The 25732-nt window shown below is 30.5% G+C and overlaps 1 protein-coding gene across 1 annotated transcript; it reads right to left on the bottom strand.

Moving 5' to 3' along the window:
• Positions 1-3118: 3118 nt before the first annotated feature.
• LOC134714801 (G-protein coupled receptor moody-like) lies at positions 3119-23191 on the bottom strand. The gene is made up of 4 exons (XM_063576383.1): positions 23069-23191; positions 11985-12149; positions 5465-5668; positions 3119-4213 (listed from the first exon to the last, which is right to left on the bottom strand). Exons 2-4 carry the CDS (start codon positions 12121-12123, stop codon positions 3339-3341), a joined length of 1218 nt encoding a protein of 405 aa, XP_063432453.1. The 5' UTR covers positions 12124-12149; positions 23069-23191; the 3' UTR covers positions 3119-3338.
• Positions 23192-25732: the final 2541 nt, after the last annotated feature.

The following is a 25732-nucleotide window of genomic DNA, read 5'->3' as shown; positions in this document are numbered from 1 at the left end:
TGAATGACGTGTATATCATGTATAACGTCATAGTATATTAAAGATCATAACTCATATATACCTACTTGGCAGCTTTACAGAGTTGTGATCCTATCAAATAATTATAATATTGAACATTTTATTGTAAGTAACTTAAAGTCATCATTTCCTGTAGGATTTATTTGAAATTTATATCAAAGGTCACCAAAATAAGTTATTTAATTATTTTAACTGAGTTTGTAAGTCTTTTTGGAAATGATGATTCCACCAAAAATTGTATTGTAAGCAGTCTCTTGCTCACAATTGATGTCAGATAAGACCCTGAAATAAAGATTATTTTGAAATTTCAATATTACCGCATTTTGTTGATTACTCTGAAAAAGATGAACCGGTTTGGACATGTACGTTAGCAACAAGACCAATAAAAAATATCTTTACAAAATGAAATATAATGTCTGCTTTTAATGTTAAGTATCAATATAGAAATATTATGAATATGTTACAGGCAATATAACAGTTTAATTTTACAGATTACGTGGAATAATAAAACAGCTTATCAATAAATATCTAGGTGCATCAAGTAATATTAGTCAGATTTTAGCATTCAATGTGTTAATGCATAAGACACGCTACTGATTTAAACTAGTAAATCTTATTTTATAGTGCGGAATCTTTAAGATCATTAGAAATAACATACTTCGATGAAACAAAACATAAATCTATCAAACACTTCAAACAGGCAAACTTGATGCATTGTGTTTTCGTGCAGATTTTAAGTTCTCTTAAGTGTTTACACAAGGCGAATGAATGCGCAGGATAAGTAACATTTATATTTAGAGCTACCGAATGTTAGATTTTGTAATATCGGAATTTAGAAGAATTTGAAATAAATATCACATATAAAACCGAGATTTATGGTGATGTATATGAGTGTAACAAGATACAAATTTCCAAATTAAAAGATTTTAGCATGAGTTACACAACGAAAATGCCAATTTTAGAGCACACACCGTTCTATTTCGTTTATGCCGAATGCTTGTTGTTTGAACTTTAGGTGGAGGCGAAGTATTTATTTTGGGTCGTTTTTCTTTTCTCATTTTCTTATGAAAATTGCATTTTACGTGTTCTATTTTAACCTATGATGCTGAATACCCACTTGGATCCATTTCTTCTTTTATATAAATTGACGGAACGGAATATCAGCACGTAAAATATGAAACGTATATATATATTTTTAGAGGCAAATAAGAAATACACGGACACATACCATAAGTACGAACATAAAATAGTCTTTTTTAATATTTTTATTTTTATATTTTCCCATATATAACTGTCCTATTGAATGTGAATTTGCATTGAAGTGCGGCGTGTCTCAGTGTTCTGTACATCAAACATTCATGGATTTATTTTTCTGTTATGGTTTCGATTGGATAACTCTGTTATGTCTAATGATTTGTAGTTCAAATAATTCTGAAATTGCCTTTTCACACCATCATTTTCTTGAAAAGAAATTTGGACGAAACTATTGTATAATGATTAGAGGGTGCGTCATTGTTTTTTATATCCTCTAGTCTTTGATGGAATATGTTCGTTGTTGTTCTGCGGTGTACATGTTGTGTCGACTATTATATTATTTGATTGTGCGTTTCTCTGTTATGAATGTTCTTGCGTGTGTTTGTGTTGCATTCTGTCACGTAATGTGTTATCGATATTTGTTTAACATTGTCATAATGCGCGAAGTTTGGCATGCAATTTAACCAGGTTCAACCCATCATTTTTCTTAAAAATGTCCCGTACTAAGTCAAGTATATGTCAGTTTTTATTAAATAGTACGTTTCTATGTGTGTTTGCTTTTGTGTTGGTTGCATTTTTTGGTGTTCCTCTTGTTCCTTTATTTCCCTCTTATAGTTGACGCATTTCACTCTTATTGTTGACGCGTTTCACTTTTATAGTTGACACGTTTCACCTTTATAGTTGACGCGTTTCACTTTTATAGTTGACGCGTTTCACTTTTATAGTTGACGCGTTTCACTTTTATAGTTGACGCGTTTCACTTTTATAGTTGACGCGTTTCACTTTTATAGTTGACGCGTTTCACTTTTATAGTTGACGCGTTTCACTCTTATAGTTGACGCGTTTCACTCTTATAGTTGACGCGTTTCCCTCTTATAGTTGACGCGTTTCACTCTGTTTTTTTTAAACCCGGATTCGTTTTTCTCAATCGATATACGACTTTTGAACACCGGTAGGCTGCTGTTGCCTATATTCACAATGATGTTGGTTAGTTTAATTTCGATTTACGAGTTTGAATGTCTCTGATAATATAGACCTAATAATCATTACAATTACTATACCGACATCAGCACTCATGGTTATTGCAAGGAAATTACTAAACAAGATTTAAATGAAGCGATTACTTCGAATGTTGTCAGATGAAAATCATAATTTGGTTCACCATTTTGAAATATGTTAAAGAAAGCAAAATCGAAACCGCTGGTAAACATTGCAGTCGATATCACAAAGTATATAGTGTAAAAAGATTATTATGGGTGATCCGAATGAAGCTTCTAGTGGAGTGTATCATAAATCATTCCTCAAAGACTCATTGCCTCTTTGGTATTTTGAAACTGTTTCATACATTTTCTGTAGTCATGGCTTATATGTCGTTTTAATTGCTGCAAAACAGAACTTTCAAAACTTATATTAGACGAAAATTCAAACATATTCACTTTAATTGTCTATAGATATATTTGCAGATCTAGGAGTTCAATCCATACATGATTTCTGTTTTGATTACTTAAACATAAGCGCTGAACTTGTCTTGACCCCTGGGTCTCCGATTAGTCTTTGATTTGATTCAGAATTCTGCAAGTTTATTTCCTTTGGCTGATATAACTTTAAAACGAAATCTTTTCTAACCAAGAATTAGATTTCCTTATCCCTGTTTGGCAAGACCTCGTCTGTCGTAATAAAGTTTACTCCTTTTATCTATGACGAGTTATTGTTTTAATTGGGTAATTTAAGTTAAACGAATAACATAAGATGTAAGCGTCAGAAACACAATACTAAATACACAAAGATATATCAATATATAAAAACATTGGCCTCAACGACTTAATGATAAAATGACACACTATCAATGAGCGCGTATGTTTATTGTTTCTTAAATGAGTCTCTGTAATTACACAGTGCAATTTCAAATTCCATTTCCTTTCTCCTGGAAGTCTTCCTTCTGAATCACACGGTTAAATGTAATGCAAGCGGGGTATTTAAGCAGTTTTTTTGTTTGTTCGGGAGTTCGTTGTTATGTTCGTGAGTTTTATTTCAGAACAATATAAGTCAACATGCTTGTTTCTGCATCAGTCTAGTGAAAATGTTGGTCTTTTTTCATTCCTTGTTGACACGTTTATCATCACTGACTCATGGCTATGGTTAGCAGGCACGTCTTCTGAAGTAGGCTTTGAATCAAAATTACAATGCTTGGCCAGCAATAAAGGATAAATTCCCGACTGTAGATCAGATGATGTTCTTGAATTAAATTTTCCCCTTATTTGATTACTGCTGTTAAACAATGAACTCTTTCTTGTAGATGTTAGTGAGTAAGAAGTTAGATAAATGTTAAAACAACATACTAACTCCCGATAGGCTTTTCTAAACTGAGAGTTCATAAGTCCATATACCAAAGGATTCGCGGCACTTCCCAAATAGATTGAAATTTGACAAAACATATGGTACTGCTTCGACAATACAATATTCCAGTCAATCATTCCAGTAACTGTACAAGGGAAATAAGAGAGGGAGAAAACAAGAAATATTATCAACATCATCCGTGTCATGTGCATTTCTTTTGCATGATTATGTACGTCTAGCGAGGACGGAATACGTCCAATTCCGCCGATGCGCTGGTGACTTTTTCTTGTTGCATGATATATCCGTGCGTAGTAATACACTATGAGGAAACATGGGAGAACAGCGCGTACTACCAGTAAGAATATTTTAAATAATTGACTTCTGTGATCAAGTAGTAGGTTACACGTGACCATCATGGGAACATATCCAAATTGTCCCCATATACCAACTAATGCTGGAGTAAGGCACAGAGCTGGTACCAACCATGCCACCATCAACATCAATATTATATTTCTACGTGTGTATAGCTGTTTGTATGCTCCTATATCTAATACCAATTTGTAGCGATTAAAGGCAATCAGTGTAAGGGTTATGATTGTTGTTCCTGAAAATAAAATAATAAAGTTGAAGATCATTGGCTTCCTGTTATACTGAATTGCTGATAAATAGGAATGAACAATTATGTAATCGATAAGATATTCACTGAATTTTATGCACTTATTTCTTAAAAGAAAAATGTTCTATGACAATACACATCAATTGTGTAGAGCCAGTTCTTGTCATTTATATTGGATTTTTTTATACATAATATTCAACATGTAAAAACTTTAGCATAATCCTTTAAATGAAACATATATACATTGAAGATAATTTACAACTTTTAATAATAAGTTTTATCTGTCACAATGAAATAAGAATTAAGGTCAATAAGAAATTCTACTGGCATCTTCTGTCTTGCACATACAATTATAAATATGAATAGAAATATAAGAAGGTTCGAACGAAAAAAAAAAACAAGTGCAATTTTTTAAGTAGTGGTTATATAAATTGATCTGAACTGAATAGTTGACACGAAATTTAGATATCATTAGTTAAAAAACTGAAGCTGTCAAAAAGACATTCAAACTCAAAGACAGATTGATAAAGCCATGTCAACTGTGAACTTCGGTGTTTTGAAAGTTGTATGATGACCTTAGTTTAAAGGAATCATGAACTGTTAAACGGAGCATATGAATATAGACCAGTTGTTTGCTTGGTTTTTGTTTTGGAATATTTTTTCATGTTTGCTGATTCCAAACTGCTTTTTACAATAAATTGTTCGTTTGTCTTTCTATTCCAGTTTTGACACACGTATATAATTTTTGAATATAAAATTTTAATCCTGCTATCTACGATGAGTTTATTTACAACCACTGGGTCGATGCTACTGCTGGTGGAGATTTATTTCTCCGAGGGTATCACCAGCCCAGTAGTCAGCACTTCTGTGTTGACTTGAGTTATCATTGATATGTTAATAATTATAAATTAACTGTTAACAAAACTTTGAATTTTTGAAATACTAAGGCTTTTCTACCTCAGGAATAGATTACTTTAGCTGTATTTGGCAAACATTTTAGAAATTGTTGGTCCTCAATGCTCTTCAACTTCGTACTTTATTTGGCCTCTTTAATGTGTTATGATTCGAGCGTCACTGAAGGGTTCTTTTGTAGAGGAAACGCGCATATGGCGTAACTATAAAATTTCAATCCTGGTATCTATGATGAGTTTATGTATTGGCTGCCTCTAATTCCTCACAGTTATAGTTAGCAAGATGAGTTTTCATTCGAAATTTGTCAATGTAAAAATGTCTTCTTACCAGTTAATGTATATCCCCAAAAGCCGACCAATTTGCATAGAGTGGACGTTATGTACCAACCATCGGATATATATGTGTAGATGTTAAAAGGTAATACACATCCCAAAAGTAACAAATCGCAAACTGCTAAATTCATAACAAACACATTTGAAACTGTCTGTAACTTCTTTTCTTTCTTAATGGCTAAAATTACCATTATATTTCCTGAAATAATAAATTTAAGATCATCACAATTTTAACAATTTAAATTTGTGTGCAAAAAAGACCATGAAACGAGACGAATAATAAATTTGACAGTAATTAGACAGACTCAGACAAAAAAGAAGATCTTATGCTGAGCGAATTCATATTTATCAGTCAAAATGTCAGCGCAAAGATTGAACAACATCACAACATCAGCATATTTATAGCTCCGTTAAATAAAACGAACAACTTCACAAACGCAATTCCTGAATTGAGTAATTTTATACACAATATGGACGTTCAGAGCTGGGTGTGAGTTCTATCTACTCCAATAATCATTCTTTATTTTTGTGTTGAAGTCAAGTGAACAGTTGATCAATTCATGATAACAATTTTGCTGATGAAAAGTCTTTAATCTATGAAAATGATAGTTCTATCTATGAAACCTGGATCATCTCTTCTAACCCATGACAACAATATTGCTGATGAAAAGTTTTAATCTATGAAATGGAATTCTATCAAACCTAAACCATCTCTTCATAGAGGAACAGAGCTTAGCGATTTTAGAAATGTATATTGGAACATCATCATTAAAGTAAAAAAAATATATAAACTAAAGACATTATCTAATAAGAATTGACATGATAATTATTTTTTTTGTGTGAAGAAATCATCATCATTGTCACTGTTGCATTTAGTAATTTGAGGGATGCATTTTATTTGTATATTTAGAAAAAAAATCTAGTTGATAACAGAAAAATGTTGTCTTAACATCTTTACTATAGGTATTCATGGAATTATCAATCAGATTATTGTTGATTTCGATCTGAATTCCTATCACTCACGATATGATTTATCATAGCTGAAAAACATAGGTTGAATCAAACTCCAATTAAAATTTAAAAAAAATAGAAATTGTTACAACTGCATCAAAGACAATTGCCTTATTAAAAAACAATTAAATAATATGAAAATTTATGATTGAAAAATTGAGTTGCAGTATAGTATAGGCAGAAAGTTATTACTGTTACAGAAAAAAAACCTGACTTAATAAAAACTTAACTAAGCCATAATTTCCAAATAGGTCCTATTCTATTTATGCAGAAGAATAATCAATAAACTTCTAATTTGATAATAAATTATAGCACGCACCTAATTCATAAAGTGTCATTTTGAGTCGCTATCCAAAGATGAGTGCAAAAGGTTTATCTGAGAGGGAACATAATAAACAGCAATACGTAAACATCATGTGTAGATGACAATTTGATTGAACAATGCCATTTCAATTGCTGCTAATCATGTCTTACGGTCGATTTAATGATAGATATCACACATGAATATGTTGTGGGTGTTTTGTAATACGGAATTACCGATTTTTACAAAACCTTAAATATTGTGTATAAAAAAGAAGATGTGGTATGATTGCTAATGAAACAACTATCCATAAAAGACCAAAATGACACAAACATTAACAATTATAGGTCACCATACGGCCTTCAACAATGAGCAAAGCCCATATTGCATATAGTCAGCTATAAAAGGCCCCGATAAGACAATGTAAAACAATTCAAACGAGAAAACTAACGGCCTTATTTATGTAAAAAAAATGTGTGTATATTATCACTTTTCCAATTTAGTAATAAAAACGTTGTATTTAGCTTGCAGGAAAATACTATGATTTTGAAATGATAGTGTCTTGCTTTATCGATTTTGCAACATAAGTTAATACTTTGTGATAACTGGTCTACAAATGTACCATCCACGCACTTTATTTAAATGAATTTCTAACCCACGCTTTACACACTTTTCCTTTTTCGTGCTGATATACTGTAAACTAGTAATCTGTATTAAAACAATTTAAACATGATGTATGTAATTGGGTTATACTATATAAGATATCTCAATCTTTATAATTTCTTCTGCCACTAAGGAGACAATTTTTGTATTTGTTTTCACCTTTCGCAATGATTAATTCAATTGGAAAACTCATAGTTCAAGTGGCGACAAATATTTTTGACTGAAATATTTGCCTTTTTTGCTGTGTAATTCCCTAAATGTATCAATTGGGTAATTTCCTTGACACGTTAAGTTTGTACTGTTTATAAAGTAAGGCAGTATTTAGTCAAACTAGAACCATTTTCACTGTTAAAATTGTTCATTTAAGAAAAAAGAGGCCCACCTGAGGCTAAATTTAGATAGAATTTATACTCACTGTGTAAAGAATTGCTCACATTTTTGGCAATTCATGCAGCAAATATTCCAGTAGTGCTTCATTTTGTAGTTTCTATCTTTTATTATATCAGGCATATATAATTTGTCATTTTGTACTGTTTGAAAGGACTTTTGTTGAAAATAATACTCCCAAGGGACATAATTCAGCTTTTTCATAGATTAATACAGGCAACAAAGGCAACTTTACAGCTAAGTATTTTGCAGATTTAATGTTTTAAGTGTCTAATATCCTTGTTTTTATCATCTCAAGACAGAATAATGGACTTTATAACAAGCTCTAAAATTTTGAACCACAATATGGCATATACTTAAGCATGGAATGGAGATTAGTATGACAAATCTTGTATTTGTTCTTATGTTGTAAATTTGGATAAAATGAACACAACGTGAATGGAACTGTCATTTTTACCTGTTTAAATTGAACTGTTTATTATTCTTTTTAAAAAGATAAGATATATTTGGATACAGGTTGTTTATTAAGCCTTATCTGAAAGAACTAGAGAAAGAGGTAAATCAGCATGTAGGGGAAGGGACATCAAATGATCCATGTTTCTTGAAGTAATGGGAACATACAAGTATTTATTATAGTCAAGGTTTCCACAATAACCCAGTATTGTATTGATGGTGTTATAAAAATTCTTCATAGCTTTGTGTCACAGTATAGGTTAAACGCTACTATTACAATTTCCCAGCATTAGGTTGGCCTTTTGTGTACACAAGTCAGGTGAAGGAAGTCAACTTAGGAGGGCTGTGATTGGATGTAAGGGTACAATATATTTTTTTTATTTATCTATGAATAACTGCAGTGTGTAAATTTACAATATAAATTTTAAACCTATTGAAATATTTTCTAGAGAATTATTCGAAAAGGCTTCCAAAATGTCATAACTTTGGTGTAAAATGACGGTGGGCACTTATTACGGGGCGCCGAATGGGACTCTTGTGGTTTTGTTCAAAATTCAATTCTGTCATAACAAAATCATTTTTGTCTTACAAAACTATGTGCTACAGACTTGTTTTGTGAGAACTTCAATTTTGTGATGACAAAATTCATTTGTGTAGACAAAATTCATTTTTGTAGACAAAATTCATATTTGTCATGACAAAAGTCAATTTTGTCTAAAAGGTATGCAAATATAAACATATTTGCATACAACATTGACTTTTTTAACCTGATATGGAAATTAAATCACAAAAGTCAATTGTGTGAGGTAAGATTCAATTTTGTGAGACAAAATTGACTTTTGTGAGACAAAATTCAATTTTGTTAATTTTGTTGAGACAAAAGTCAATTTTGTTAATTTTGTTGAGACAAAAATTAATTTTGTCAATTTTGTTGAGAAAAAAGTCAATTTTGTTAATTTTGTTGAGACAAAAGTCAATTTTGTCAATTTTGTTGAGACAAAAGTCAATTTTGTTAATTTTGTTGAGACAAAAGTCAATTTTGTCAATTTTGTTGAGACAAAAGTCAATTTTGTGACGACAAAATTCATTTTTGTGACGACAAAATTCAATTTTGTAAAAACAAAATTCAATTTTGTAACAACAAAATTCAATTTTGTACAACAAAATTCAATTTTGTACAACAAAATTCAATTTTGTACAACAAAATTCAATTTTGTACAACAAAATTCAATTTTGTACAACAAAATTCAATTTTGTACAACAAAATTCAATTTTGTCAATTTTGTTGAGACAAAAGTCAATTTTGTGACGACAAAATTCAATTTTGTACAACAAAATTCAATTTTGTACAACAAAATTCAATTTTGTACAACAAAATTCAATTTTGTCAATTTTGTTGAGACAAAAGTCAATTTTGTGACGACAAAATTCATTTTTGTGACGACAAAATTCAATTTTGTAACAACAAAATTCAATTTTGTACAACAAAATTCAATTTTGTACAACAAAATTCAATTTTGTACAACAAAATTCAATTTTGTACAACAAAATTCAATTTTGTACAACAAAATTCAATTTTGTACAACAAAGTTCAATTTTGTGCCACAAAATTGACTTTTATGAGACAAAAATGACTTTCGTGAGACAAAATTGACTTTCGTGAGACAAAAATCAATTTTGTTGAGACAAAACTCAATTTTGTCAATTTTGTTGAGACAAAATGAATTTTGTCTCACAAAAGTCAATTTTGTCTCACATTGGTCAATTTTGTCTCACAAAAGTCAATTTTGTCAATTTTGTTGATCACATTGGTTAATTTTGTCTCTCAAAAGTCAATTTTGTCTCACAAAAGTCATTTTTGTGTAACAAAAGTCGATTTTGTATGCAAATAAGTTCACAGAAACCAAACTAAACTAATTTGAATACAAAATTCACTTTTGTCGCCCAATTTTCAAATAAGGTAACAAAAGTCAAGTCTTTGTAACAAAAATGAATTTTGTCATGACAAAAATTACTTTTGTCCGCTGATAGATAATTTTGTATGACAAAATTTTAAATTTGTAGTAGGATACAAATTTTGTTAAACTGAACTCATTTTTGTTGAACAAAAGTCACTTTTGTCCGTACAAAATTGAATTTTGAGTACAAAACCACAAGAGTCCCATTCGGCGCCCCGTACTTATAACCTAAACAAGCTCCGTTGGAAATTGGTCATGATACTATTTTGCTTCAATTTTAAAAACACCACACATAACTGTTTTATCCAGGTGTTTATTATTAAAACTGGTCAATTTATAAAATTTTAGTATTGTCGCCTATGGCAGAATAAATAGTACCGTTTTCCCTTTAGGTGCGTCACATAGCAAGAATGTGCATGACCTTTAACAAGAATTTTGTATTAACGAATCCCATTATTGTTGAGAAAGCTCTGTTTAATGAGATGATTCATTGGATTTTAGAACATGGTTATAATAGTACTAGTCGTTGAATAAACCTACACATTTTCAATTTAAGATAAATTATCCACAATCTCAGAAAATATAAGAAAACTGTGTGCTCATTGTACCTCGTATATTTATTATTTTGTTTACAAGAACGAATATAATACACGTATATGAGTAGGTGTTCATCACAACTCAAAAGCAATCTTTTGAGAATCATAACCTTTAATGACGCTCTTAAGGCTTACGTTAAACCTAGACATATAAGTCATTGTAATTTATAGATTTTTTTCAAAACAACAAGTGGTGTTGATGGCGAATACAATCAAAAGTTACTGAAAACATCATGTGCAAGTGACAGATCATTAATGTATAGCACTAAAGAAAAACAGAAATCAAACAGAAATAAAGTATTAGGTAGTTATCAAAGGTACCAGGATTATAATTTAGTACGCTAGACGCGCGTTTCGCCTACACAAGACTCATCAGTGACGCTCAAATCAAAATATTTATAAAGCGGAACAAGTACAAAGTTTAAGAGCATTTAGTATCCAAATTCCAAAAAGTTGTGCCAAATACGGCTAAGGTAATCTATGTCTGGGATAAGAAAATCCTTATTTTTTCGAAAAAAATCAAAGTTTTGTAAACAGGAAATGTATAAAAATGACTACACCATTGATATTCATGTCAACACCGAAGTGTTGACTACTGGGGTGTTCATATTAGGATTATAACACAATGTTGACTGTTGTACCCCTATTTTTTACATTTTCACCTATTATGTTTATTTATTTTGTTCTCATAAATTTGTTTATATAATTGAATTTGATGCAACTGTTATACAAGTGAGATGTTTAGCTAGCTATAAAACCCGGGTTAATCCACCATTTTTGGACAGTTGTGTTAATCATTCGTCTGATGTGTTTAAGCTTTTGATTTTGCCATTTCATTAGGGACTTTTTTTTAACCTTTTTATTTGAACATCACTGAGGAGTCTTTTTGTAGACGAAACTGGTTTCTGACGCAAATTCAAAATTTCAATCCTGATATCTATGATGAGTTTCTTTACAAGCAGCGACAAGTCAAAGTGATTATTTTTTGGCACACATCTTCTTTATATCTTTGAAACAAATCATGTATAAAATGGGACATCTATCGTCATTTGTAACCTTAACGTTTCGTCAATGATAATTGTAATCTTAAGTTGACAGGAAAACGTAGCACGAAATATGCTACAAACAAAAGTTAAATATTAATACCTGTGCTTCCAACAGCAATAACAAGTCCTACAAGAGTCACTGCCAGAAGTACCCATGCATCCTCACTGACGAGAATCTCGAATGTTTTGTAACTGGGTCTTGTTTCTGTGAGGTTTAAATCATTTAGCAAAGGCTTCATGTTCAAAGGTCTGCAATTTTCAGTATCTGAAGAAGGCAAAAGTGAGATAACATTACCTTTCTCTGATAAATTCAACATTATGTTATGAACATTTATTTTAGTAAGCCTCTGAGTCTCTTCCATTAGATGATCAGTTATTAGTATAATATGAGTCAACAGGGAGTGGGTTAAATCTAAGAACTGTTTGAAAGATACATTGTCGAAAATGTAAATCAAAGCTTTTGGCAGTTTGATAATATAAATTTTAGAAATAAAAGATAAATTTCAGCAAATAACACTGATTTTCAAACATCATGAGGTCAGATAGCACATTAATGACATGTTTAGTCAAATAAAGCATATCAAATTTCACATTACAACTATATAACACATTAATACATGTATTATAAGAAACTCATTAGATTTGTGTCCTATAAATCGACAAGTTCCGTTTTATCCGTATTCATCTCTTTTGTATTATTCATCTATTTTGTACAATTCATCCGTTTCAGATCTATCAATTGAATTTGATTTTGTCTTTGTGCTGAATGACGTTTAACTTCTGAAATGAACTATATGATCTCTGACTAGCTTTAGCCTATTAATGCAACCACTCTCATTTGCCGCATCATAGTCTAATCGATGATCGGTAATATTTTGACAAACTAGCCTATAGAGTATCTTTTTTTTTTACGAACTCACCCACACCAATCAATTATTAAAAAGGCATCGACACATTGATGTACAATTACATACAATAGTTTAGATTTGTTGTAATGTGGCTTGCATTTTGTGTCGACTATCATAATATTTGTTTTTTAGTTATGAATGTGCCTTCGTGTGTTTGTGCTGACATTTTTCATTAAGCGAGAGGTTTGGCTAGCCATTAAAACAGGTTCAACTCACCATATTGTTCTTTTGAACACTAAAATATTACTATTGCCACTATTAATAAGTACTGTTTTAACTATCAAATAGCTCTTTAACTCTGACTCGGTTTCCAGACAATCAAATATAGGACTTTGATAAAATATGTTTTCTGATAAAGATTAACACAGAAAGACGCATCGGATGCATGATATTAATATCGTGTTGTTATATTTTTTTAAAGATTACCTAGAAAAAATTTAAACTCATTTCTGTTGACAAATTGTTTTTAGAGTACTGTGGATTCATTAATTTTCGTGAAGTACCAATTTTCGTGGATTAAAAAAAACTTGCATATTCGTGGATATTTAATTTCGTGGTTTTGCTGAAGTCTTTATACAAAACCTTAGGAGATTCGTCATTCGTTGAACATTGAATTTTGTTGTTTACCTGCACCCACGAAATCCACGAAAATTGTGATCCAACGAATAATTATGAATCCACAGTATACCATCACTTCTTCTAATTTCTCATGCTCTCCATTTTGGTTAATTGATATAAGACAGCAAGAGGGAGAGAGAGAAGGATGCATCCTTATTGAAATTGAGTAAACATTGTCTTGGCATAGCAATTATTGAAAGAAATCAAATGATACAGGAAAACGTTCATAAGCTTTTATACCGTACTATGTGGTACGGGTTTTGCTCAATGATGAAGCCGTACGAGTTTAACATACTTTATTGGAGGGTAATCTCATTAGCAATCATATCCTTTAATTTTTATAACGGAGGCATTGTATAGGTATAGTTCAAATGATAAAATAAGAAAAGATGGAACAGTACGCGGATGATCTCATTAGGAACTTTATACATAAAGCCTTATCAAGCAAAAACAATAATGATGGTTTTAGGCTTAGAAGTAATCATCGTCGTAAATTTCCTCAAACTTCTCTTAATATTGGCTAAACTAGACATTAGTAACCGTAGTTAATATTTTAGGCGTCTTATTCCATGTTTCAGCGTTTGTTCCGTAATGGAACTGTTATCTAGATATACAATTCAAGTATTCCGAAGTTAACATACACATGTAAGACTGCGACCAATAAGGCAAATTTACTTTTTATTTTCTTTCGATGTAAAATAAGATTTAATCATTCGAAATCATCGTCAACTTTGAATTCAATTCCAAAAATGAAATACAAGATAAGCAGTCTTCTCAAAAACATAATGAGATAAATTCTTTGACATAAATTGCTTCTGTCATGACACACACATATACAGACACTAAAAGCCAGATTGCAAACGCCTGCTATGAAAATCATGTACAACTGATAAATAGTAATACATTATTTTACGTAGAAGTAATATCATGCATAAGCATAGAATTCATGGTTTTGCTATTAAACCAGAAAAAGATAAGCTTGTACAGCGTTTCATAATGTCATACAAATGTAGATATCACATAGCAATTTGTTAACAGACAAACAGACACTGTCACGAACTACAAAATATCTTATGAAAGTGTTACTGTATTTGAAAATAAAACGCATTCTGTTTTATCAAGATCAATTGCACGTTTTTTTATCAAACAAGAGAAAAGACAAAATATTCATCTATGTATTCTGTCTATAAATGAAATGAAGTGGTCTCACTTTTTCGGGGCTAAATCCTCTCAGATATGTTAAGCTTATATCGAATACTTGAACATAGCTTCAGTCTCAATCCACTATTTTCTACATATGAAACGTCTGTACCAAGTCAAGAATATGACAGTTATTATCCATTTGTTTGATGTGTTTGAATAAGCATCTTATCACGAAGATTGAAAGTATCATGGTACTATTATACATTAGTATGATTTTTCATATTAGGAATGGTAAGAACTTCATAACACATAAACCTGATTTGTTTTATTCTGAGGCATATTAAGAATAGAAACTGCTTGAAAATTTACATACATGCTATTTGAAATTTTAATTTTCCTATTTTTCTTTAAATTGTCCGACGGTTTATGTACAATACATGTTCATTTATTCTAGAATCATTGAAAACACATTCAAAATAAGTCTTCGTTTTATTTTAGACAGTTGTATTTATGATATATATATTTCAGCTGCAATCTTTATCTTTATTGCAATAAATTATAATGATGCGATGATATTTGAAAAGGGAAAAGGCATTTGAATATCATTAGTTACACTAGGTATGTCAACTTTACTTTGTAATTTTTATTTCCGAAGATTTTATTTCATTTGGGTTATTTAATAGGAAACATGTTTTAATATTTGCATTAATCTTGATTAGATTCAATACCAGTTTAAAATAAACATTGCATAACATCTCAAGTAACCTTTGTTAAAGTAAATGATTGCAAAAGTAGTAACTATTTAAAACGTTTTGTTTGGTGATAAAGCTGTTATAAAAAATATACATTTCAAGTATACAATATATATACGACTGTGATGGGTGAAGCATTGTCGTCGATATTAAGTGAGATTCAATTTCAAAAAACAGGTTTCTAAATTCATATTCAATGATGCCAAGTCATCTGTTAAGTAACGTTGTAAATCCTTTTACCAAAATTAAAATATTGCGAAATCAGAGAGTGCTAGTAAATGTTTGCGATCTAAATGTCATTCATTATTATAATGTCATTTTTTTTGTATCCATTGTTTTGATAAATTACCAATGAAGTGGGGAAATACATTAAAGTTTATTATAAAGCAGACCCTAGAGCACGGACATGACGTGACCATAAAATTTAGAACAGACCTAAAGTATAATTGGACTTAATGATCCTACAGAACTTGATCGATGAATCCCCTCTCAACTTGCAAGAACAAGAGTGATATGATTAATCTAAGTCACGTATGTAGTACTTACGTACTTTCTCTGAAAACCTTAAATCTTTATAAAAATGACTAGTTAGCGTTTTCATGAAGGCTTTTGTTTCCAAAGTTCAGATGATTTTTCAGCGTTGTAGTATGTAAATCAAATAAATTGGCTTTCAATTGTTGACTCCTGTCATTGACCGAGGACATAACAAAATTATTGCATTTTCAACAAAAAGTTGGCTCTCTTGTGGTTGTATAAAATAGTTTATAGTTTTTTCCTCCCCGTGATTAAATACTATATGAAAATAAAAAGATGTGATATAACTTCCAAAGAGGCAACTAGATCCTGAGAAGAAAGAAATAAAAGTAAACAAATATATGGCCTTCAAAAATGAACAAAAGCCATGTCGCATAGTAAGCCATAAAAGGAACGAACCGAATAGAAAAATGTAAAACATGAGTAAAACAATAAACGAAAACTTAAATATGATATAAAGCATAAAACGATAACAAGTGAATATCAGGCTTTGGCAATAGTTTTATTCGATTAATTTTCAAAGTTACATTCAACAATGGAGACATTCAAAAGTTGGACACTAATGCGTGAAATGCTAGATACTTTGTGATTATACAAAAGTGCGTAGAGGTTATTATAGTCTAAATTCCTTTTAGATTGCACGATTGCTATTTCATGCATTTTTTTTTAGTTTCTAAATGTTCACTAGTTTGTCAAATTAGCATTGCGTATGAAGCTCAGATGAATTTGCGTTTATTTATTTGCAAAGGTCGTTAATGGAAATTCTAGTATAGTTGTCAACAGATTCATAAGGAAGTAATCATATTTCAAGTTGTAATTAATTGTTTTTATATCATTACTGAGTTACGTCAATCAAGCAAATACATAACAAATTGAAAACACCGTCAAACAATCATCACATAGGCTCAGATTTAATATTAAAAAAACCATCTGCATTTCTCATTTTATAAATTTCTTACAATTATTAAGTTTTTTGTGATTAAACTTCAATACTCATTATGCCCAAGATGCACCAGATCACGGATATGACCAGACCTAATTAACTAAAACAGACCATAAAAGAAAATGGTTACGGAAAGTGATACTTAATGATCCTATTGAATTTGATTGATTAACCCTTTTCAGTTTGTCGGATAGCGAGTAACATGAAAAAGATACGGCTTGAAATTCTGAAACCGAAACATTCTTTGTTTTCTAAATACAGAAATAAGTTTGAAAAAACGATTAAGTTTATTAATTGAATTTTTGTTTCCAAAATGTGGTTGCTTTGTCAAAAATGCATATGGCATGTAGATCAAATATATTGCCTTAATTTTGTTATTCTTGAAGTTGACTGACATTGTTCTACAATGACAAAATGGCCCCCTTTTTGTAATATCAAAAATCCACATCCTTTGAATAAATACTTTACATATGTTCTATGTGATGTTAAGCTTTTAATTCGTCCTAGAATAAAAAAAAACCTCATTGTTTGTACTGGGTCATTTAGGAAATTGCACTCACATTCATTACTTTTGTGTTAAGTTTGTCAGTATATCAAACTTAATTTCAATGTCAGGAAATGCCCTTTAAAATAATGCCTCAAGTCTTTTATCAAAGAAATTGTAAAACTCTGCGTGTCAATGAGCGACCCAAGAGGAAAAGTATAAAAATGATTGTTTAATTTAACCTTTTAGATTGGTATCATTTGCATTCAAACTTTGAAATTAAAAAAGTCGGTAACAAATGCTATATATGCTTGATACATTACCAATGCAACAGAAAAGTTTTGTTTTATTAGACTTTCCACTATTTATTTTCAGACTTCGTTTATAGTTACAAGAGTTCTCGTAGTTTAAGACACCGATTAAAAATGTGCTACTTAATTATTAAACCGTTTATGGCAAAACAACGTTACAATGTATTGAAATACTGTCAAGATATCTTGATTGTTATGTTATCTAGTAATGAATGAAATCTCTAAAAGAGAAGTTACTGATGATAAACTTTCTTGTTTTTCATGAAATTTTTAGTAAAACAAATCCTAATGATTTGCACATAATTACATGACCTCTGTTGTTTCCTATGGTTTAAAGTCACATGACTAAAACTTAGACAGCTGTCAGAAGTAGAAATATGACACCACAAAAACTTGAACCTTTTAATGATTTAGAATTGGTGGGATGAGTACTTTTAAATTTGCAAGGAAAAAGAGATGTTTAATATAATATTCATATTAATACGATATAAAAAAGAATTTTTTACAATGATTATACTAAAGTACAAAGCGTAATTCTAGGTTTATAATTGCGTTTATCATGCACGATTACAAGTTGTTTTTGCTTTAATTTGTTGATTAATGTCGTGCATGGAAATACTGACAAATAGTTATCTAGAATTGCAATGCAGAAGGAAATATCTCAGCTTGGATAATATTTAATTGCTAATGTAAGTACGGATATTAAACTCATCATATATACCTGGCTTAAACCTTTGTACGCGCATTACGTATACAAAAGACTCATTAGTAACGCCAGAATTGAATTGAGGAGTTTTAAACCGATCCAGTAAAGTACGAAGTTGAAGAGCAATGAACGCTAAACATTTCGGATGGTGTTACCAAATGCAATAATCACGCAAATACATGACAAATTTTAACACAAAAACGTTTAAAAAAACGAAACATATGTTCATCGCTTTTCATTTTTCCATTTGGAGGATACAACTTTTTATATACCTTTGATCTCATCGCCTCTTTTTTTAAATAATTCATAGCAACTGATGTCTTTCAGTCTTTCAATTTGGAGATATCACAACTATTCATTCGACTATCAAAATTGGGAACAAAACTCTAATTAAGCATTAGAATTAGAGATATCATACCATGTGTATTAAGTTTTAAGTTGATTGGACTTCAACTTCATAAAATAATTTAACCAGAATCGGGACAGACGGACGAACGGAGCTACGCACGGACGAATGAACAGATGCACAGACCAGAAAACATAATGCTCATTAATTGGGCATACAAATATAAAAGATTACTCTTTGTTATATTATTGAGCTTGTTTCAATTGCATTAATTACGATGCTAGGTCTAATTCATTTTTACATTTCATTGTAAATCTTTTGGTATCGGTTAATGTTAATGTTTGTTTCACAAGAAAATATAATATATGTTTTGTTCAGGGATAGAACTGTTATCTAAATTTGCAAGATACACGACTGCGATAGACCAAACAAGTTTTCTATATACTCGATGTTTTGTCAGATAAATATATGATATAAAAATCCCTGCAAATTTTGAAATTAATTCTTAAATACTAGTGTCTGAACTCATCAAAGTTATAACGTTATCTAGTTAAAACTATTTCTAAATGTCATACTACAATTAAATATTTTCGTTGTTCAGGAGAAAACAAAATGTAAGTTTCAGAGATTCAGAGATTTAATTCTGTCTGTTATCAATGGAGCTTCAACTTATCATTGTATATTTCTTTGTAAGTTGGTAAAGTACCTATGAAGTCGTCAGTGACATACATTTTAATCATGTTCCAGTGCCACATAGAATACGGAAATGATGTGACCAAATCATTTAGAACAAAACTAACGAAGAAATTGTTACAAAAAGTGATACTTGATACTTAATGAGCCTATCTAATTTAATTGATGCATTCGTTTAAGTTTGTAAGATAGCAAGAAACTTGATAGACATAAGATTTGTAGTACTGACAAGAATTTTTTTTTCTAAATGCAGAAACAATTTTTAAAGTGACGAGTAAGCTCCTTATTGTTTTTTATTCTTTGTTTCTAAAGTTCAGATGGTTTGTAAATATAACGTCTTAGTATGTAGATCAAATAAATTTGCTTTCATTTGTTCATTTCTGTCGTTGACAGAGAACGTAACAAAATAATCACATGTTCAACGCTGCAAACAATTGTCTATTCTGTGGTGGTAATACGTAGTTTCATTCCAATCCTTGATTTAACATTTTTTTGTCAGTCTTGCACTTTGTTTTAATGTCAGGAATAATGTCTTATATGGAAGAAATTGTACAGCGTTATGGGCGACCCAAGAGAGAAGAATGACAGAAACGATCGGCTAATTCCAAATGTTATCTTTGCAAACATATTTTGATTGTCATATTATGTTATATAATGCATATATGTAGTACTTATGTTTAGCCTTCATGATTTCAATGAAATATTGCTCATTAAGCAAATGTTCTGAAAATGATAACTTTCAGTCATTATGTAAGATAAAAAGATAAGAAGGATAAATGATTATTATGATACTGAATTTTCTCTGGAGACAAGAAGCACAAGGAATTAATAACAGAGCTTTACCGAACTCTCTAGATCTCTTGATATCGGTTAAAGTTAATGATTGTTACAATATACATTTTTAACTGAGTCTTATTTAGACGAAACGTGCGTTAAATTATAATTCTGGTATCTTAGATAACAATTGAAAGCATTTATTCCTTAATCGTAATTTTATCTAAGTATTCAAGATATACGACTGAATATATAAATGAAAAACTTCTTCCATATACTTCGATTTTATTCAGATTTATATGATACGAAATTATCGTCAAAACAATACTAGGTTTCCGAAAACCTATAAAATTATGCCTATTTATGCTCATTCATTGATTGATTGATGTTTAACGCCACTTTATACACTATAGTACTACTATGATTGATTTTAACTCATAATATCAGTGTTGACATGCTGGTGCTTTACTTATTCAACTACTACATGGAGATATCTTCCATCAATCTTATATCTTCCTGTTTTTAAATATTACAAAAAAATATTTTAACAATGAAGCTCCAGATTTCATTCATTCTCAAATTAAATGGAGCGTTAGTTATCATTATATGATATTGATACATATGATAAATTATCAATGAAGTGGTCAATGTGATATGAAGGTTTGGTTTCTTTAATAAACGAAGCCATCATAGACCAGAATCCAGAACATAATCATTTATTTTCACAATATTCGTCAACGTAAGACTAGTCGGCTCAGTGTCAGAATAATGTGTTCTGGCAATGTAACGTGTCTTCATAAAAACTGTTACCTTATGAACAAGCACGTTCAAAATCCGGACCAGAGTGTTGGTCTAGGACAAAACAGGGTTATTATGTTTGTTATATTAATATGTTCTCATCCTGAATATGCATACTATTTTTGCCGCTGGACGTTAAGCAGCAACCCATCAAAATGATCATCTTAGGTTCACTGTAAATGTAAACATTTCACAATATTCTTAATACTTGTTTAATAGAAATTATATAAAAATAATAACCGATAAAAAAACTTTCCGATTTCCCAATTGTGTTATCTCACACGAGTTATTATTGTTTTTTGTTTCTTAGATTTCATTTTACGTTTGGGAAATACCTTTCAAAGTAATTTTATAAGTTTGGTACATGAGAACATCTTAAATGTAATATGATATGCGGCGACTCGAGAGAATTGAACAACACATTTACTCGTTTCATTTCAAATCTAAGCCCTCATAATCCATTAAATAAGTTGATATTTAAAAACAAAGTCAGCCAAGTATGCCACTAATGATAGTTATAAAACAATTAATATCTGCCATTACGTTCTTGAACTCAACCAGCCAGCCATTAAATATCATCTGTATTTAGAATCTTATAGTTTCCTTGTTTAGCATTTAGTAAATAATCAAATGAAGTGCGCAGTTAAATAATATGTAGCTATAGGGGTTAGAAAAGATAAATGTCCTCATTACAGACGGAAGTAGAAATGGTAAAAATAATTATACTTAATAATCACCTCCTGTCGAATTGATTTGATGAATTGGTTTTTAATTTCGAAGAGACACGAATGATAAGGTAGCTCGCTGTCTTTTATTAAGGACAAAACAAAAGGAAGACAGAGAGTTTTAAAAAAAGAAACAGAAATGTCTATCTCACTGCACTTATTCAAAGTTAATGGAAGGTTTAAAGTTTATCAAGGTTTTTCATTTTGGAAATATAAATATCGGATTTACACTGCTGATGACATGGTCTGTCTTGGAGTTGTATTCCATGATGGATTTGTTTCAGAATTGTTTCAAATATGCTAATATTTGACAAACTAAAAAGTTGTGAATCAGTTTTTGTCATTAACATAAATCTACACGCAGCCAATATTATTTGATAACTTTTTCATCCACCTAGATTTATGAAAATGTTCAAAACAATATTCACAAAATGCAGTCTTTTTTAAGATATTGGAAAATAATTGTTCTTAACATTGTTTATTAACTAATTTGATATACAACAACTTCCAGTCATGGCAGGTGGTAAGAATGGCACTTGTACCGAAGAAATATTTTAACTTATAATCATTTACAATCGCTGCAATCAACAATTACTAGTACTGTGCAATTAACATATTTCTTAATTTTATAAATGTGAGATTCAAAAACAATATAAACATTGAATATAAATATGTGGATGTGGATATCGAAGCATTAACGACAGCTTTAATATCAAAACGATACAGATCCAATTAATAGTTGTTGAAAAAACTCTGTATAACACCTAAACTTATTCGTAAATGCATTTACCAAGTCAGGAATATTACAGCTGAATTGCTTTTGTTCCGCTGTTTCATAACGTCTTACGTTTCATTTTGTCAGTTTTTATGTTCTTCCCCTTTTTTGAATGTATACCTTAGAGTTTTGTATGTTTGTTATAGTAACTTAAAAATTCAACTAAAATACTTTTCATGAATATTTTAAAGTCTTTAAACCGAGTGCGTCTACAGGATTAGAACAAATATTTCGACATACATGTATTATCTATACTCTAGAGGTGCATATTGTCTATACAACAACCATTAGTGACCCCCAATAAAACACAGATGGAGGTCAATAAATAAAGTTGCATCAGTTATTACTTAGAATGTCAATAGAAATACTTTGACATTAGTTAAAATGAAAATGTATCATATATAAATATTTTTCAGCTACTGTCCTGGTTAACGTATGTAATTGCAAGAAGTATAAATTTGTCTTCTTTACAATACAAACTAAGTAATGTCTTAGTTTTTCGCTATATTCAGGCATATGAAAAACTTTATGATAAAATCGATGACAGCAATTTATGAAAATATATATTATGTAATCTTATATCAAATGCTTGATTTATGTATGTATCTTTATATTATAAATATTTTACATTACGATACTGCAAACACAATCTGTAACTTTGTAACATGACTTACCTCGTCTGTTGAATATTTCTACTGTGATTTAGTTAACAAAGTTCACCTTACTTATAACTCATTTACATCAAGGCTGAATCGCGATGATCGATTTACAATAAGGCATCCTCTGTAGCATTCGGCTGTACGGTGATTGTATGTGGTATTTGATATCAATAATTTAATGTTACCCGTATTTGTGATTAAATATACCTCAATTAGTGATTGGTCCTTACTGGACCAGAATGCTTTTGTTTCAACTTTTGGACGTCCCTGTAATATTATTGTTTGAATCAGTTGGGTCATCAAAATATAGTTTAAGTAGACTAACGGCAAAGCCTTTCAAATAGTAACAATAAGTTTATATTAAAGTTAATGAATAAAAATAAAACCTTATAAATTGCATGCATTCTGAGTGCTTATCTAAATTGACCTTCATTGGTTAATTTCAATCTTGACATAATAGAAGAAATGATTCCTGGAAAGCGTTATTATTTCAATAATTAGAATATATCAGACACTTTAAAATTTATTCCCAAATTGCAATGCAATGTAACTAACGCTTTTCTTCTTCAGGCATATATTACCTTTGCTGTGTTTGGCAAAACTTTTAGGAATTTTTGTCCTCAATGCTCTTCAACTTCGTACTTCATTTGGCCCTTTTAACTTTTTTGGATTCGAGCGTCACTGATGAGTCTGAGTTTGTAGACGAAACGCGCGTCTGGCGTATTTACTAAATTTAGTCCTGGTATCTATGATGAGTGTATTTTTATAATATTCTATCAATAAATAAGTGCATCCTCCATCCATTTATGTGTAACGGCATAAATATATATCAAAATTGGAAATAAAATGAATAAATTGTCGTTGATTCGGTTATCAATTTGTAAATATTTTATTTTTACAAGAAAAGAGGCACGTGATGAAGCATTAACATGTGTAAAAAGTAAAATCTGAAAAATACTGACTTCGAGGAAAATTCAAAACGGAAAGTGCATAATCAAATGACAAAATTAAAAGATCAAACACACCAAACGAATGGATATCAACTGTCATATTCCTTACTTGGTACAGACACTTTCTCGTGTTCTTACTGTGTGCCTGTATATGAAGTAATAATATCATCCTATAAGATGCATTGAAATTAGAATGCACTGCACTCATATGTTTTACAACTTCAGCGTACTACTCTTAAAAGACACCAGCAATGAATGAATTTCTGTGTCATTTTGTTCTCTTGTGGACAGTTGTCTCATTGGCAATCATACCACATTATATTCTATATACTTGAAGGCAATACTGTTATTTATATAAAAATATTTCAAGTTGAAATCCAACTTTTCAAAACCTTATATCGATCAGAAGTTAAAAAAGGATTGTCTCTTTTTGCAACATTACGAAGGAAATGAACATATTTTTTTCTTAGTTGTAAAATTAGTTCTCACTGGAAATAATCCCAGACGATTCACTGTTACTAAATTTAAGATTATACTAAAACAAAAAAATGTTGAAGGCCGTACGGTGACCTTTAGTTGTTGATTTCTGTGTTATTTGGTCTCTTGTGGAGAGTTGCCTCATTAGCAATCATACCACATCTTTTTAAATATATATGGATAAACAATGAAGGGTTTTATACTCAGGAGTAAACAAACCCCTAGTCTTGAAAATAGTCAAAACGTTATCTTTAAAGCATTTGGCATTGAAGAGAAGACAGAGCCTGTTACACACGCGGCTGACTAATTGGTAACATGAATGATCCAAAACAAAAACGTGTCGTTTAATTCAAATGAAGTGTACTGACCGTTAAAATCTAGACTGCTGTGTTTGTTATGTGAGACAAATAGAATATAACAAATAACAACAAATGATTTACCTTTAGAAGAGCGGAATAAAAATACAAAATAGATATACTCATTTGAAAGTAAGTGGCAAACTGACAACACAAAGTGAAATAACGAGAAACGATGAAAAGACAATCAACCATTTTCTACATTTGAAAATGTCTGTGTCAAGTCAGGAATATGACAGATGTTCTCAATTCGTTTGATGTGTTTTACTTTGATTTTTCTTTTTGATAAGGGACTGTATTGAATTTTTCTCGTAATTCAGTATTTTTTTGTGATTTTACATTCAACAAAACACGACATTAAAATTTAAAGACTGAGCAAAAAGGACCACATCAAAACAGGAGTAATTTCCGTTGCTCAAAAGTATTGAAAAATAAATTGATGCATTTGCAATTGCAAACGTAAAGAAAGAAATAAAAACTTTTAAACTGTGTCCAATGATCTAAGTCCAAGTATTAACCTGGTCTTTGTAAAATTCAATTTGAATGCTTTCCCAAGACTTTTCTCAAACCGACTCTTTAACAACTTTCGTATTTTGATAATGTATTTCATTCTCTTCTGTGAAAATATGCACTTGTCATAGTACCCATATGATATACGTGTTTATTCAATTAGGATAATGGTGAGCAAATGAAAACAATGAATAAAAGCGGGTCGGAGGTAAATTCCGATGAAATTGCACATAATCTCATCATAAATACAAAAATTAAATTTATGTACGCCAGAAGCGCGTTAAAAACAAAAGCACAACATTTCGAACGGTTTTGAAAAACACAGCAAAGGGGTAGTAAATTCTTAGTATTTAAAACTAGAGGCTCTAAAGAGCCTGTGTCGCTCA

Source organism: Mytilus trossulus, chromosome 1, assembly GCF_036588685.1.
Source record: "Mytilus trossulus isolate FHL-02 chromosome 1, PNRI_Mtr1.1.1.hap1, whole genome shotgun sequence".
In the NCBI taxonomy this organism is placed as follows: domain Eukaryota; kingdom Metazoa; phylum Mollusca; class Bivalvia; order Mytilida; family Mytilidae; genus Mytilus; species Mytilus trossulus.
Note: the sequence above shows the minus strand (reverse complement) of the source record. Positions and strands in the feature narration are given on the sequence as shown.

What these genes read in the sequence shown, in the direction of transcription:
- LOC134714801 (XM_063576383.1), bottom strand. Translation starts at nt 12,123, where the DNA reads ATGAAGCCTTTGCTAAATGATTTAAACCTCACAGAAACAAGACCCAGT. An exon ending in TATTGCTGTTGGAAGCACAG is followed by an intron (nt 5,669 to 11,984) that starts GTATTAATATTT and finishes TTATTATTTCAG; the next exon opens with GAAATATAATGGTAATTTTA. An exon ending in TTGGGGATATACATTAACTG is followed by an intron (nt 4,214 to 5,464) that starts GTAAGAAGACAT and finishes TTTTATTTTCAG; the next exon opens with GAACAACAATCATAACCCTT.